This window comes from Uranotaenia lowii, chromosome 3 (genome assembly GCF_029784155.1).
Source record: "Uranotaenia lowii strain MFRU-FL chromosome 3, ASM2978415v1, whole genome shotgun sequence".
NCBI lineage: Eukaryota > Metazoa > Arthropoda > Insecta > Diptera > Culicidae > Uranotaenia > Uranotaenia lowii.
Window position 1 is genome coordinate 165,184,728 of NC_073693.1, and position 17,615 is coordinate 165,202,342.

At 35.9% G+C, this 17,615-nt stretch overlaps 1 protein-coding gene across 1 annotated transcript in view; it reads left to right on the top strand.

The window, feature by feature from the left end:
- Positions 1–810: 810 nt before the first annotated feature.
- LOC129758062 (transient receptor potential cation channel subfamily A member 1) overlaps positions 811–17,615 on the top strand; it is a 118,800-nt gene continuing 101,995 nt past the window's right edge. The window contains 3 exon segments of the mRNA XM_055755489.1: positions 811–822; positions 16,411–16,510; positions 16,610–16,774. Of these exon segments, the coding sequence (XP_055611464.1) occupies positions 16,676–16,774 (99 nt within the window). The 5' untranslated portion in view covers positions 811–822; positions 16,411–16,510; positions 16,610–16,675.

Sequence of the window (17,615 nt, forward strand, 5' to 3'; positions counted from 1 at the left end):
TTCGTCAAAATGTCGCTCCCTATCAGTTAGAGGGTATCAACCATTTCCACAATACGAATGGAAAAAAGTGGAGTATCACAATTGTACAAACCATCTGAAAGATCACATTAGCTGAATCGTTTACTATTAATAATGGTCCTCGACCGATGTGTGAGTAACGGCTAATAAATAGGGGGAAAATTCACGCCTCTTCCGAACGCGGATTGTTTGCTTATTTTATTTCCTAGCTCCATCGTCATCATATGCAAACCCTTTCCAGTCGGGAAAAGGGGTTAGCGGCCGATTTCCGCTTTTCTGTCACCACTTGCAAATACAAATATGTATATAACCGGCTGCGAAAATGGAAAAATCCTACTCCAATATCAACTGGAGCAGCGTTTCCTAGCAACGGAATTTGAGAAATTCGTAAATTGACACCTCTGTATTAGTACAAACAGCTTTCTTTAGTATCCAATTTAAAAAAGACCTTATTATAAAGTCAGGCATCAATTCCTATTTAGTTTTCAAAATTACCAGAAATTTGAAGACCAATTATCAGGAAGGTTGGGAAACGCTGCCGTAGACGAAGACCCACCCAGGCGAAGTTTAATTTTTGCCATATCCACTTGTTGACAGTTATTTCTTCGGCCTGGATCAACGCGTCCAAGTTAGTTCTTCACCAACCGTCGCGTAGATTGAACGTTTCAGTAGGACGACTCCCGAGGACTCGCAGTCAGTGAAGAAAAACTCTAGTTGAACATCAACTAGAAACACTAAGCTCTTAGTGGAAAATTGTCAAACAAGTTAAACTTCCATCGATTAAAGGATTACCAGTGTTACCATGTGAGATACATATTTGATCGGGAAATAGACCGTCCGAATAAGCGTGTGGCATGGTCTAGCAAATGTGATCTGTTTACTCTCGACAAACAAATTTGAATGGGAGCTTTCCAGTGATATAAATAGTTCACATGTGGATGGTTTAAGTTTGCCAACAGGCCTTATCGGCTTTAATTCAGCTTGATTTAAATTATTTTCCTAATTAACTCAACTAAACAGTAAATATTGAAAATATTTTAAATCCTTTTTACGAGTTAATACGAGTAGAACTTGAACTAGTTACTCTTCGAATGAAAAACAATAATCCTAAGATACACAAAATTTTTGATACTTTTGTTTTTAGAGGTAATTTTGGAAGAGCTAGGCATATTAAATTCTAACCTTGATCAGATTTTGTCTATCAACTAACGTTATGGTGTTTGGAAAATTCAAATTAAATCAGTTTTTAGCATAAATTTTAGTTTCAAACATGTACAGTGTTTCTAAAACAAAAACTCCACAAATTTTAGAAAATATTAAAGGAATAAGTGTGGAATACTTTTGACGTCACTGAAGGGCGTTTTGAAGATTTTCATTTATTTTGTAACTTTTTCAAGATTGCATAAAAACAACTAAGAGTCATTTTAATTTAAAATTTCCTTAAAAATTGAAGAAAAAAATGAACTTAAGCCCATTTTTACAAGTCAACCATGGAATCTTATGAACGGAAACTGATAGAAAAAAATAATTGATGGTTTCGGTTTGGCGCTGTAAAATAAGTCAAAATTAGCTCAAAGGGGAGCAGCATATTTTGTATATCACCTATGTCTTTTGAAAAAGATAAGATTGAAAACATCGAATTACACTAGTTTACCAAATTTTAAAAAAAATCGCAAACTTCATTGGTTGACCTATATTTTTGATGTGAAATCGAGCGCTGAATCCGAAAATGAAATTGAAAAAAATCTCAGTAGAACAGTTTTAGCACAGGTTTTAGAGTTATGCTCCAAATATGAAATTTTTTAAAATGCGTTTTCTGTCCTTTAGAAGCGTTTTTCGGCGATTCTGAGCTTAATTTGGGATCAAAACTTTAAAATGCGTTTTCTGACCTTTAGAAGCGTTTTTCGGCGATTCTGAGCTTAATTTGTGATCACAACTTTAAAATGCATTTTCTGGCTTTTAGGAACGTTTTTCGGCGATTCTGATCTTAATTTGAGATCACAACTTTAAAATGAGTTTTCTGGCCTTTAGAAGCGGTTTTCGGCGATTCTGAGATTAATTTGGGATCACAACTTTAAAATGCATTTTCTGGTCTTTAGAAGCGTTTTCAGCGATTCTGAGCTTATTTTGTGATCAAAACTTTAAAATGCGTTTTCTGGTATATTAAAGATGAATAAATTTCCTATTGATCATCTGAACCTCATTTTTGCGTATGTTCAACAGTATTGTTGATATTAGTTCCTTTATGATAGAAAAAAAAATAGAAAAAAAAACGCATTTTTTAGAGAAAATTTTGTATCAGCGAAAGTTTTAGACTCGATGATAACATTAAAAAACTGATTTTCTATTGGCCCTAAATGCCAATTCAAAACGAAGATTTCAAATGGTTATTTTTCGAAATCAGCTGAAAATTTATCAAAGTATAGAAAGAATTAAACATGGCAAATCTCAAAATCAATTATTAGCTTACCAGAAGGTCACATGCCAAATTTCAGAACGATCTTAACATGGGAAGGGGTTACTTGAGTCTCAAAAGAGAATAGGATTTTGAGGTATTTTTCTGAAGAGGAACAAAAAATTCTGGGTTTTCATTAATAACTTTTATCTACACTGGCCGATTACTTTCTATAAATAATTCTCATAAAGCCTAAACTGAGACTAATATTTCACTCCAAGACTGCAACCCGATTGGACTTAAAACAAAAAAAAGTTATTGCGGTTCAATAATTGTGCGCTGCTGACGTATTTTATTTGAAATCGCTCCTGAGGTGTTTTTCCTCACTTTCATGTCGATTTTTTTCAAATAATCACTGAATTCTGCTTTGCCCGGATTTTGTGTAGAAAAATTTTTAAATGCCTCGATTTTGCCAGGTTTCGGGAAAAAATCATCCTGATTTGCTCAGCCCACATGGATGCGAATAAATTCTAAAATTTATACTCTAAGGGGACTCTCTGACTTGTATTAAAGCTGCCTTACTTTTCATTTTAATACCTATTTTCTAGTTTTTTTTTTCTTACTTTCCCAGATTCCTAGAACAAAATCAGTAAAACTAAAATAATGTTACTTTTTTTTCCTCGGGAGGGGGGAGCTGAGTCGGGAAGCTTGGGGCATTTGCCCCCTTCCCATTAACACGGCCTTGCCGATCATATTTGAGGCCTTTGGAGCCAGAGGGATATATGTAAGTGCATAAAAGCTGATTTCGATGAAAAAAAAGCACTTGAACTTTGTTGTATTCCAGTGAATTCCAAAGATATTTTTTACGAACTTTTCTATGAGAATGATCTTCTGAAATGAAAAGAAATCATTTTACAACATTTTTCCAAAAAGCAACATTTATTTTACGTTAATTGCGACGACACATATTTTATATTTTGGCAATTTAGGGTTGCCAACCGTCTTGAAAAAGCGGGACATGTCCCACTTTTTTGATAAATGTCCCGTCGTCTCACTTTTTTTCAAAATGTCCAGCTTTTTTCCTTGGAAACTTTTACAAAATTCACTAAATTACACTCGATAAAACCAACCTTAGCCTCAATTTTTAATTAATTGGTTCAACACAGAAAATATTTCAAATAACTACGACTTTTTTTTCTCAAAATAAGCAATATTTTTCATAGCTGCTATAATATTTACAATTCTAAATAAGAGCGCGTTCAACCAATGCAATTTAAATAATTTCGGTATGAAGAAAAAATTGTACATGTTTCTTACAAATGATTATAGATCTTTCTTTTTTTCGCCGGAATTGCCGGAAATTGCCTTATAGTATACATAAGGTTGCCAGAATCTTTTCTACAACACGTATCCGGGCCGGAAAAATCTGGGAAAATTTTGTCAAAACCCAGAAATTAAATCTGAAAATCTCTCAATTCTTTTTTATGAAACTCTCAAAAAAAATCTCAAATCTTTTTTGATGAAACTTGCTCAAAACAACACAATTTTTTTTTTGACGAATAAGGTGAATAAATCCGGGCAAAATCGATTTTTCAATAAAAACTGTGCAATCTGGCAACCTAAAGTATACACAACCTTTTTCGACTCACATGAGTTATCAAATTATTAAAACAAATTTTAATCATATTTGTTATTACACACAGATTTTTTACGCGGTATCAAATTCGCCGTTTACATGTAGGAGTTGAAATATTTTCTCTCAAATAACGTGTCAATTCGCGAAAATCGTGAAAAATAACTACGCTTAGAGCAAGTTCACTCGTGTAGAAAAAAATGGTTGAAATGTTGCACTTTTAGCACATTTTAAAAACTCTACCATGCAAAAACATTTTCATGATCTGCGGCCTTCAAGTTTTTTCACAATACACTTCTACTTCCGCATGCCTTGATGCAAAAATAGCAACATTTCTATCACATACGGCTGAAATAGAAACAGTGCATCTTGAAAACATTATTGCATGGTAAAATTTTCAAAAAGTGCTACAAGTGTCAAAATTTCTACCACTTTTTCACAACACGAGTGAACTTGCTCTTATGGCAAAAACCGTGTAAATAAAACCATGTAAGAAAAACAGAAAAAAAATCAAACCACGTTGAAAAAAAACCTTAACGTACTTTCTACGAACATCTTTGGCTATAAGTATACGTATAAGTGTGGCTATACAATTAAACCTTGTTTTAGGAGTTTCTTAAATGTCCCGCTTTTATCGGCTGTGTCCCGCTTTTTTCGTGAAATGTCCCGCTTTTTCTGGCAAGCCTAACTTATACCCCTTTGGCTCCAAACAAACGCACTTATACTCTTTTGCCACCAAATAAATTCACTTATTCCCCTTTGCTACCTACAAATTTTCAAACTCAGGTGTTTGATCTTGTTGATTTATTTCTACAAAAGTCAGTAGTTTTTTGTATATTTATATATTTTTTGTTGTTTTGATGGGAAATATACTCTGGTACAGTAAGTTAAGAGATTTTAAGTTTTGTCAACTTCTAGTCAATCTCAAACAAAAATTTATCATCAGGATAATTTTTATAAAAAAAATCGTGTAAGATAATTTTCCACTAAATTACAATCACTGCATTTTTTTATGCGCCTTCGCATGAATTATCTTTTACAAATACATTTTTTATACTTTTCAGGACTTTTGATAAAAAATATAACAAAATGTGATCTTTTTTCATAATTCTCAAATGTTTTCAACGTGAACAAAATTTATCAAGTAGGGATCTTATCAATAAAATTAAGGATATGATAAAAAATATTGATTCAGCTTATTCCCAAGTGATCTTTAATCAATTCCTTCGACTTATATTTATTTCAACATGTAGGTATAGCAATCGTTGCGGAGTGATGTGAACTTCAAAATGTCTTAATGTCAGAGCAAAGGTTAACCTTTAAAATTTATTAGAAAACAGTTTTCCGCAATGTTTACTATGATCATTTTAGTTCAAAAAGACATGTTTTTCAACTAAATGATTTGTGACTACAATTTAGCACGATGAAACAGATACTTATCCAAAAACTATTGTTTACCCAATGATTGGATTGTTTAGACTTAAAAAAATGATTTTATTTAAAAAAATATAAATTTTGGCTTGAAAGTATGCTATGCCAATAGGGTTGTAGGCCGACTTTTAGAATTTTTTATATTTAAAGCTTTAAAACTTCTATTCTTCTTCTTTTACCAACAAAGCCAAAACATGTAAGCATCCTGAAAAATGAAAAACTTGCTTCCTTAATATTTTTTTTTCAACGTAGTCAACGTTATTTTTAAATATCCATAGCAGAGATTACTACGGCCAGGCCTACCATGTGGTAAATACCGCAAAAGATAGTGGAACAAGGGGAGAAATAAAGCGTGGAGTTGCCTACCAAACGTTTTATACGCTTTATGTTCAATAACTTTATATTGAAATCATACAATGCACAAGTCTTAGATCGTAAAAAGGTTAGATCTCATAAAATAGGTTATCGTTGACAGGACACATTCTTCGCTGATTCGCAACCATAGATCTTAGGTTGTCAGGAGCAAGGTTGATTCTGTTTTGAAATCGGAACCTACTGCAACCGGAAGTTCTGAAACTGATTTGTTTCTTCTCACATCCTGTTGCTTTTGAATGCTATGGCTCACTTTACCATTTTATACACCCTTTCGGTTGCTTTCAACTTGATTCTATAGAGTTGTTTTTGACATTTCTCACGCACATTAACTGGCATCCCACTGGCGTGTACGGACGAGACCGGGACAATTAACCTCCAAAAATTTCAGTGCAGAAATCGAACAGTCGGCCGACGAACACGTTCGTACTACTAGCGGCAAATAGGACTATACTGGTTCTTCTTCTATATTGATGCTATTCCTCAGTTATTTAGAACGAAATTTTCACGGAGCGAAAACTTTTGACGTTCGCGCGAGCCAGCGCCTACTCGATCTATGTTCCGTGCCAGGGCGAGTACAGCTACGGGTGTGTTAATATACCAAAACACGGAATCGACCATCTTGTGACAGGCAATCACAATCGTAGGCATGGTAGACGAACAACTGTCTGTCAAAAAGCCCTCCGTCTCCCACCCTCCACCACTGAGAAACTCTTGGTACCCCTTGTCTACTTTTCCTCAAAATGCATCCATCCGTAGCTGTGAGCGCCTTCTCCTGTGCTATATTTTTGACCAATATGGCCTAAAACTCGTCAATCAACCTTTTATCTTTCGACTTGCCGGAATTTCGACAAAGTTTATGCGTATTTGAAGAAAGATCAAGTATGCCTGAATTAAGGATCAAGTTACTTTAATAATAAAAATCTAATTTATTGTCACTCAACGAAAACGCTCTAATTCATGTACGGGATCAAGTATCATCCTGATTTTAAAAGCATAGAAATTCGAAATTGCATGCGTTCAGAATCTGCAAAAGGCGGCAAATTTATAAATTTTCAAAAAGGATATGAAGAAATAAAAAAAAATGGAATCAAGTATCCCCCCTTCCTTCCAATTGTATGTATGTATGTATGTATGTATGTATGGTTCCCCCATCGGTAGCAAGGTTCTGCCTATGTCTGTGTGGCTTGGCCTTCGAATTAATTCTAGGGCTTTCATAATGTTATACAGGAAAGGATGAAATATAATAATATGAGCATATAATGGTACAATCAAAAAGTAAAAAAAAAACAATTGCATATAAAATAATAATTAAATAATGAAAATGTTAATGAAAGAAGATAATATAAACTATATTACAACAATTTTTATGGTATTTTTCAAAAGGATACAGTCCTGCGAAATACAATGATGTATCATTTCGATAACGCCATTCGAGTTCACATTAACAGTCGTGCCACGAACACATCCCGGCAATTTTATTCAAACCGTATGGAGCACATCTCTCAGATTTCCCCTTTTTCTCCTTTTTTTGATAGATTTAAGCTTTTTTCCTCAGATTTGAGCTTTCATCTCCTATGCTCTCAAGGCAAAGAAAAGTTTACATTTGAGAAAAAAAAGCTTGAAAACGAGTTTCACGAGCACATATTTAAAAGATGTTGGTCACACGATACATAGACAAAACGTGTAACGTTGCCGGGTCATGGCCACGAACGATCACCATTCAACACTACTACTAAGAGAGTTAGATTACCTAAATGTGTGTCTGTGTGTTTCTATTTTTATGTGTTTTGTGTTTAAATGATGTATTCGTTTTCCTTTTTTTGTGTTTTTATTATAACCATTGAACAAGAATTTGATACAAGCAGAGTGACGAAAGGGCAAGTGGCAATTTTTCCGGATGTATTCCCATTTGAGAGCGTCTTGAGAGAATCGATCAACTACCTAATCTGTTTGTACTTTTTTCTCACTCACTATCTGATTGGGTACATGTACATTCAGAGATTTCACTATCGCTAAACTTATATATCTGTCCACTTCCTGCACGAATTCATCTCTGTCTTTTGCCAGCTCTAACCAAACATCTTGACTTATATCATACCTTCGCATGTCCTGTTCTATTCCTGTATTGTACGTGAAACTCGGCCTACCTTTCTTCTTATTTTCGAACTTCAAAACTTTAGCTAGTTTAAGCGGGTGATCACTTTCTCTCCGTAAAATGTGACAAAAGTACTTTAACCTACCTGATCTAACCCTTCTGTTAATGGTTTTGCCCCTTAAAATTTTCCTGATATTAAACTTGTCTCCTGGTTTAGTCCTGCAATTACTCAAAATCTCCAACAAAATTTGCTTCTCGAACCTTGCCAATTGCAACCTGTTTCTTTTCGTAAGCGTTGCCACCTTGGTTCCATGAAGCATTGAACGAGCTATAACTGAATTGTACATAAATTTTCCTAACTCTCCTGAAGGTTTGTAGGTTTTACAAAAATCTACTATCACTTTGGCTGCTTTCAGTGCATTCTGGCATCTTGGTCTAACGGTCTCTGGCCTAGCTTTGATGTCAAATTAACTCCTAGATAACGAATTGAATTACACACCTTAGAGCAAGTCCAATGGTGTTGGGAAAAAGTGGTAGGAATTTTGACAGCTGTAGCACAGATGGGAATTTTTATATCGTGAAATATAGAACAAAAATGTTGGCCGTCCACCGGTGTGATAGAATACGAAGGTATAAAATCGAAAGCGATGCCAAGTGAATTTGCTTTTCAGTAAAATTTTGTAATTTGAATTCACCGTTTGAAAATTTAAATCAATTCTCTTTATTCAACCATCGAATTCAAATAATAGTGTTAGTACATTGAGGACACTAAGGAAATCTAAGCCGTGAAACACAAAACCCTTGGCATTTTATATCTCGGAAGGAAATTCTAAAGATTTTTAAATCGTTTAAATTTTGTGGATGAAAGTTTCATTATAGAGTTAATAACATCTTAACACTTGCGCCAAGCGAAAAAACGAGAATTCTCGCGTTTGGTCCGCTATGTGTTAATACGAAAATTTCAGTATGTTAGGATCGCGCACATTGGGAGTGATTTACTATGTAAAACTTTTCGGATTTAAAAGTTTTACTTTTAACAAACTTACATTGGCTAGCCTATTTTTTATTATTACTCCTATGAACATGTTAAAACATCGTTTTAAAGCAAGGTCTGCAGGTCGGTGGGATCGCCGGAAACCAACCAAGAGACCGCAGACGGATTTTTTTTTTCTAAAACGAATTACTTTAACTTTTGAAAACCGCGAAAACAAAACAAACGAGATGAATTATACAGCTGTCTGGCATCTCTGCGCCTCATGTTGTCGATAAAAAAGTGATGGTTCGCGCGATTGGCCATGGGTTATGAAAATTTGGTTGTAATTTTTAAAGAGTTTATTAACTTGTTTATAATTCATATCAATTTTAGTTATGATAATTAATAATGAAACATGAAAATATCATATAACATAAAAATTTTAAATTGGCTCAATTTACATTTTTTTCCTTTAACCGAGGTTTCGAACATAAGATAGGTGGCAGCACCGAAGCGTTTCACGCACGAATACTGTTTTGCAACGCCGGCTCTATCACTCGGTTCGGTGTTGCAAAACATCGTGTTTTTCTATCACCCTCAGCCAAAAAGTGTTATACGATATAAATTTTGCATCGCGAAACTGTTCGAATATCAGATTTTCCCAACACCGGTGTACGGCAAAAATCTTGTGATGTGTTGTAAATCATCGAAATTTTCAACTCCATCTCAACCAGTGAACTTGCTCTTATATGTACTTCCGTTTATCTCTCAGTGAGTTATACTAGCATCTGGCTCTCTTATAAGAACTTGACTTTTTTCCACATTGATTGCTAAACCCACTACCTCCAGCTGCTCTTCTAGTGCCTTCAGGATTTTAGCTATCTGATCTTTATTGCTAGCTAAAACAAGCAAATCATCTGCAAAAGCAAGTATGAACGGTAATTCGAAGCAAGGATCCGAAATTCGCTCCTTTCCTCTAATCACCAAGCGAGCCAACTCATCACAGGAACACAAATTTTATTCTTCCTTCCTGCTACAATCAAGTTTGCCACTTTTCAGCCAAAAGGGAAGGCGTATGTTGCATCTACCTTCCTGTATAAGGCAGTCAAGCGAATGCAACAATATTGTATCAACAACAAAGACGCTCAATGGTGATCTGCAACATTCAAAATTCTAGCGTAACATTTCATAAGGGCGAAACTAGCAGTTAGCTCGAATCGAGAAAAACGCATTTGAAATTTCGGAACATCTAATCAAAACCTATTTAAAAAATCGACCACTTTTTGTACAACAAAATCAAAAAATGTACATTATATTCACTTATTGTTCTTTGGTTATCAAGAACTTTAACTTTTTCCACTAAATTTCAGAGATTTTCGAGTTTCGCCCTTTATTGTTTTCGATTCTAGTTACGCCTGCAAGTTTCGCCCAATTGATCGGCCGTTTTTGTTTTGGTTTTGAAGTTAAGCCCTTTGGTCCTACACGCAAAAACTAATTAGGCCCTTTTGTCACACACGGTCAACTCAGTTACGCCTATTGAGCCTACACGAATAGAAAATTAACCCCATTTCGAATAGGCGTAACTTCATGTTCCAACGAAAATGCATCAACATGAAGTTTCGCCCAATTAAATTTTATCAAGTTTTTTAAAGTTTTAAGCGATTTTAAGATGAAACCGCGGTCATTAGGTAAAGTGCAACCGCGTACATCCGGAATGACCGTTAACTCGATTTGTTTACATTTGGCAGTTTCGCCCTTTTGAAATGTTACGCAAGAATTCTAGTTGTCGCTCATAGTACTTTGAAATAGACAAGGTAGGCTATTCCGCCCTCTTCAACTGTGTTGGTGAAAGGCTCCAAAAAATAGTTATGAAAATTGTTAGCAAATGTATGGAATTCATCTAAAAATCTTATTTTTTATAGAACTGGTAAGCAATAAAATTATGAAAAAAATATGTGCTCTAGCTTTATAACACCGTCAACTATGTTTGGCTCTTCGAATTAGTAAAAAGTTTTATCTGGTGGGTTTTTGGCGACTGAAAAACAAAAATTCGGTTGACTTTTGTAATGTTCTTGTAAAAATTTCCTAAGTAATCTCACAAAACGACTAATAGTCATCGAAATATTATGTACACAGCTTATTTCATAAATGCTTTGCTAAGAATGCAGGAATTTTTTTCGTTGATTTTATAATATATTCGGGGACGACGACGGAGTTCTTTTTGTAATGTTCACAATTTATGTACAATACTAAGAAATTTAATGCCAACTTACCGTTTCATATGACCTCTGAGAATCAATCTTTGATTTCAAGCACTTTTCAGAAGAATTAAGCGGCTAATAAAGACAAAATTAACGATTCCATAGAAAACCAGTAATATTTCATAGCTATTTTTATTTGTAGAAGGAATGCCGTGTACATACACGGAGCTGCCAATTGAGGTTAAGCGCAATGGCCTATCTGTTAGGGCGGTCCCAACGGTAGATGCAAAACACGGTTTTCGACCACGCTAAAACATTTCGGCTGGCACCGGTGTCGTATATTGCTGTTTTAGCACAGTTATCGATTTCGAAATTCCCAACAGTTATACGCCTTTGTTCCAAATTCATGCAAATTTGGAACAGGATTTCAAAATATACGACAGACCGATTTAGTTCACGGTGAGAAAATTTTAGCCAACAATGATTTCTTTCACACATGTTTGGGTAACATTGGGTGTAATAGTTTCTTTTTGAGATATTATTTGAATGTTTTTTTTTTCGCTTCAACCACCCTATACGTAACATAAATTGAGGAAAGATGTTTATAAAAACCATATCAAGTATAAATAATAGATGTCACATTATTCTCGATTTAATATAATTAAATAAAAAGGTTTTCATTTGGGCTCGACGAATAAGTGAATCCAGTTAGCGTTTTAAAATTTGAAAAAAATAAACGAAAAGAAAATTTTAATACTTTTTCGATGAGGTAAAATAAATGTCTATTGTTTGTTCTATAATTTTTGTTTTATTTGAGATATTGAGAGATTTTTAGTTCGTATGGATTGCTCGGAGTTTTCGTCAATATCAGCATATTTTTCTGTATCCATACATAAATTTACAAATAGTGAAACAAGTTTTTGTCAAACAAAAATGTCGACAAATCAAAGGAAAATTTCCTTTGACTTTGGGATAAACATTTCTCATTTCCTTTATCAATGTCAGCAATAACTTGAAAAAAAAATTGCTTTTTCATTTCATTTTAACAAAACCTTATTCCATTGATTCAAAGCAATTTGATTGAATTAATTGAAGAATTGTTTCAATTGAGCTTTTTTCCTCGTTGTGTAGTCATGTTTGCTTTTAAATTAATGTAATCCTGGTAGAATAGTTGAAATCATTGTTCTGTCAAAAAGAATATTCGTAGAATTAATTTTAAGACAATTAATCGTGAAACTCAAAACTTATGCAATTTTTCTAATAAAATGGGTTTTTTCTTCTCAATTATTGAGTGTCTGCAATGAAAGTGTTTCCGTTTTAAATTTGCTCCTACACCGGTGGGGAGTGGGTGTTTTAGCCGATTCTAAAATTTCAAATTGTGCTTAAACTGGTATACTTAAAACCAATATTTACGCCTGAACCGTTGGGAGGGCCCTTATATTTCAAAGTACTATGGTTGTCGCTGATCATTGCTGAGCGCATCGTTGGTGAACTATTCGCAAGCAGACTATCCGAGCTGTTTTTGTTTTCCTGATTGTCGCAGCAATCTTTGGTCAGAATTGCTTGAAGCTTTTAGCAGGGGAAGTATAAATTTTTTACCCCCCAAACATTCCCGCCTTACCCGGCGTCTACGATTGATATATAAGCGATACATTTTGAGCAGTTCACTTCCGAATGTTTCACTGCTGAATTGTTTATAATTGTTTATAATTGTTTATTAACTTGATATCATCTGACAAAGGTGGGTGTCTGAATGAATAAAACTTAAATCTAGGTTTACATAAATCGTTTGCTAGTTTCTTAATCGTTCACTCATGCTATGCTCAATCCGTTGTTTGAAAGTTGCAATGGACACATGAAAATCGAATAGGGTATAATTACGGAGGAAGCATAGTTTTGCGGCACGAAGGGGGTCGTTACTGCTATAGCGCGTACTTCGTGGTTCCAATGAGAGCCAGTCTCGATTCCGAAGGGTTCGTTCTGGAGCATAAATGTTACAACGGGAAAGCAGCCAACAGCAGTCAATTTTATTTCTCAAGATCTTTGCCACGAACAGTGATCGACCAATGGAATGACGATCAGCCAGCGTATGGAGTCCAAGCAGAGCACATCGTTGTGGATAAGGCGATAGATTTAACGGGTTTTCCCAAGGTAGTTCACGGAGAGCATACCGTACAAATCGCCTTTGAATTGCTTCGAAACGCGCAACCCACAAAGCCTCAAACGGCCACCATACCAGATTCGCAGATTCCAATATTGATCGAACCAGGCAGCAATACAAAGCTCGCAAGCAGACGGGATCGGTGAATTCTGCACTCAGGCGTATAATTAATCCCAGCATCCTGTTGGCCTTCTCGAGTACCACAGAGTAATGGGGCTTAAAAGTCATATGACGGTCCAATAAAACTCCAAGATCCTTTATCTGATCCACACGTTGCAGTGACTCACCCAGTATGCTGTATTCATATATGAATTGATGTTTCCTCCGACCGAATGTAATAACACAACACTTAGCAACGCTTAAAACCAGTAAATTATCAGCACACCAGTTCACAACCATGTCCAGGAATTGTCAAATTCGTGGTTACCGAACGTTTAGGGAAAAATCCTTGCTGATTTTCAGAGATCCAGTTCCGACAAGCTGAGAAAATAACATCGTTTACGATCCTCTCTAATACCTTCGAGCAGCCAGCTAGTGATGTTACACCACGGTAGTTGAGAATATTTTGCTTATCACCTTTTTTATAGACTGGGTTCATAATCGATCTTTTCCAGAGGTCGGGAAATTTTTGCTGTTCTAGGGACCGGTTAAAGATGTGAGTGAGTGGTTTCACTTAAAGAGTTCGACACTTCTTAAGAACGCACGCCGGAATTCCATCCTGTCCGGCTGATGTAGTATACTTCAGTTTACCAATGGCTTCAAGAACCATTTCCTCACTTATAGAAAAAAAACATCCAGATTCAACACATCTATGGGTAACCGTGTGACAGCTGCGAAAGTTTGATCAGCAGTTAGCGATAGATCAGAGAAAACACTGGAGAAGTGCATCGCGAAGAGGTTACATTTTTCGGCAGAAGACGTGGCAATTCTATCATTTAGCTGGAGTACCGCAGAACTTTTTCGGATTGCGGCGAAGCTCACTTTGCGTACGAGCAACATAACGTCGATAGCAAAAACGGTTGTAACTGCGATATTTTCTTGTAGCAACGTTCAAATTCATTTTAGCGAAAGGGCATCTGGAGCTAGTGAACTTTCTAAGTAATTTAGAACGCAACTGTTTTAACCGCTTTAGGTGTCCATTACTCCAGGGAGGTCGATGCGGAGGTTGCACCAAGGGTACCGAGTTGTTAAAAACATCATCCAAAATTGAACAAAAGACTCTCACGGCAATATCAACGTCCGTACAATTGAGGAAATCCGTCCAATCGATTTCAGAAAGGACTCGATTCATTGTGTCAAAATCTGCGCGATTGAAGTTGCGAGCTGAAGTATCGAACGCCGCATCAAAAACGATAGGGTTTGGAAAAGAGATATCAAAATTGAACGGAGGATGGTACGTGTCAATCGGAACAACGGCATCGATGGCCTCAGTGACCGAGCTTATTGAGATAGACTCGTCCGTAAAAACCAAATCCAGCGTTCGGTTTTGAGAATTGCGTAGAGAGTTTCTCTGATCCATTCCATTCAGTTGCATTCCATCCAAAAGTGATGCACTAGCCGATGTTAATACTGAAGTAGAGTCTATCACCATACTGTTACTGTCACCACGAATCCACGTCAATTGCGGTTGGTTGAAGTCACCGAGAAGAATAACGCTGCACGAAGGATGTTGCACTCTAACTTCAAATAGGCTATCAACATGCAGATCGATAATTGATCCATCCTGACTTTTTTCCGGTGGAATATATGGTGTACCAATTAAAAACGAACTATGAGCATGAGAAACTTTCACCCACAAGGCTTCTATGCAATTGGTATTAGACAAAGTAACCAATGATGCGCTGAGCTTGTTTAACACCGCTATAAGTACTCCGCCACCCCTGCTACGACGACTATTGACACTACTTCTGTCACAACGAAATACATTATAATCAGAGCCGAATAATACATAGAGACGATCGCGAGCGAATGCAACAAACGAAAAATTTCCCCTTCTAAGATCGCTTAGCTACTATGCATCAGACGGAAAATTCTGTTGTGAGTCGTCCATCTATTTGTGTTTTGGAAAGAGCCTTCCCCTCATCCGTAAACAAGAAAACGGAAGGCCCGCTTTGATAATTTGGAAATGAAATGTCGCACAGCATTTCCTCGGTTCGTACAGCAAAGGCAGGGGCTAACCAACGCTGCCTGAGGGTGCTATGAGAAAAGTGTGTAGATAGAAGCTATCGCGAGCGAATTTCGGAACCTTGATTCGAAGTTCCCTCGTTTTTTTTTAACTCAGTAACCCTATTCTCGACCATACGCAGCACGTTTTGCATAATCAGAATAAACAGGAACGGTGAAAGAGGACAAAGTATCCCCCCTTCCTTCCAATTAAATAAAAAATAAAATCGAACGATTAGTGGAAAATCAAACAATTTTAAGAACAAAAAAACAAACCGTGAAAGGTTCTTTTCTACCTTTCGAAATCGTGATTTTTCAATTCTTTGATCTGAAATAATTTGATTTTCCGATTTTGCTCTATTTTGATTGTACTTAAGCATTTTTTTTTCATATAAAGTTTTGTCCAATTTATTGCAGTTTATTGTTTTTTTTTTTTTTTGAATCATATTGTACTATCCACCCTCGTGATATTTCGACTCCAAGTGACATAAGAAGGATTTAAAATTTGTTGCACCCCAATAAATTTATCATTAGAATCTAAATTTGATCTGTTAATTTTTGTACACCAAAACATAAACAACTTTCATTGGAACTTAGAGACTGGCAGATTTTTATACAAGTTTCATTGTATATTCAATACAAATCTAGAAGAAGTATTTACTAGATGTTGAGTCTTTGGTATTTCAATAAATCTGTACTGGTACGATACCATTTACCAGTTGAATGAAATTCTCATCCAACCATGGACGATAACGTAAACCATTTAATGGAATTTTCGAGTATGACATGATTCCATTCTACTGAGTATCCACTTTCATAATCATAATCTCTCTTCTGCGAAAGTGGAATGAAATAAGAATTTAAAAAAATTCATGAACCAAAAGAGGAAAAAATTCTGCGAAAATGATCACAACTTAACAACTCATTCAATTAGCCATGCCAACACCGCTGTATTTGTTACATAGCGCAAGACCGGCTCAGTCCGGGGCGGAACCGGAACTGGATGTGTGTGACCCGACGGCGGTGCTCGACGGAAACGATCTGCACAATGTGCCACACTTTGGAGTACGTAGCTTAAAAGAAAAACCTTCAAAAATCCCAATCGCGAAAACGAAACGGGGGGAAATTATTAAACTTTTAATTCTCTCATCCTCATCCATCCAGAATTGGCTGCTCTCCAGATTGCGAAAAACCAGTGAAAGCATTCTTCACTCGAGTAGAGCCAGCAACATGAATCAGCTGGAAAACAGTGAACTGCAAGCCATTCTGTCGCAAACGGTCGATGCCGAAGTGTGTCTTCTAAGTGAAAGCCCTTTCCGAATACTGCGGGTAAGTTTACCGAGAAACATTCCAATCATCCTTGAATATTAATTTGTGTATGTAGCACATCTATGAACGCGTTATCGATATTTTCCCGCAGCAATAATAAAATATAGATAAAGTATGATAAATTAAAACAGTACGAAAAAAACTTTTGCTGGAAATTCTTGTTAAAATATTTAAGTTTAGCCATGTACTTGACAATGCACAAATTAACTGTCAATCCACTGACATGACATCTAATCAACTTGAAAAAAAAATCAATGATTTATCACCTTTTAATTTACAACATGCTGTGCAGAGTTTTTAAGTAACGTTAACATGTGTAAATTTGAACTTTTTGGTTTGTATGGGAAAATCGAATATATTGCTCTGAAAAATAAACATCATTTTCGTTTCTGCTGTGGAATCGAGCCTGCTAATGGTTTTTTTTGTGCTGAATTCTCGCGAGGTAATTTTTCATTGAACAACTTCATCGAAGATCGTAACTTCGTATCTAATTAGGCAAAAAAGTTATCAGCTGTTTAACAGGGGTCTCGCGGAGTATTGCATGAAAAGTAGCCATGGGTCTCGCTTAAAGAAACTATAGTAAACAAAGAAGCGCAATCTAATCCCTTTTGAAATAATAAGCTTGCAACCCTGCTGTAGGACTGCCTTTAAGACTGCTTGGTTTAGCTCGATTGGAATGACACTGACAGAAAATCAAAAATTCCAATCGTGACATTTCGTCTCTTTGTTTACTATAGGCTCGTTAGTCTCGCTCATGATGGCTCTAGATATGGTGGTCTCACTTTGACAAAAAGTAGACGAGGGTTGGATGCGGAGGAGGAGCCGAAATTTGACAGCTGGC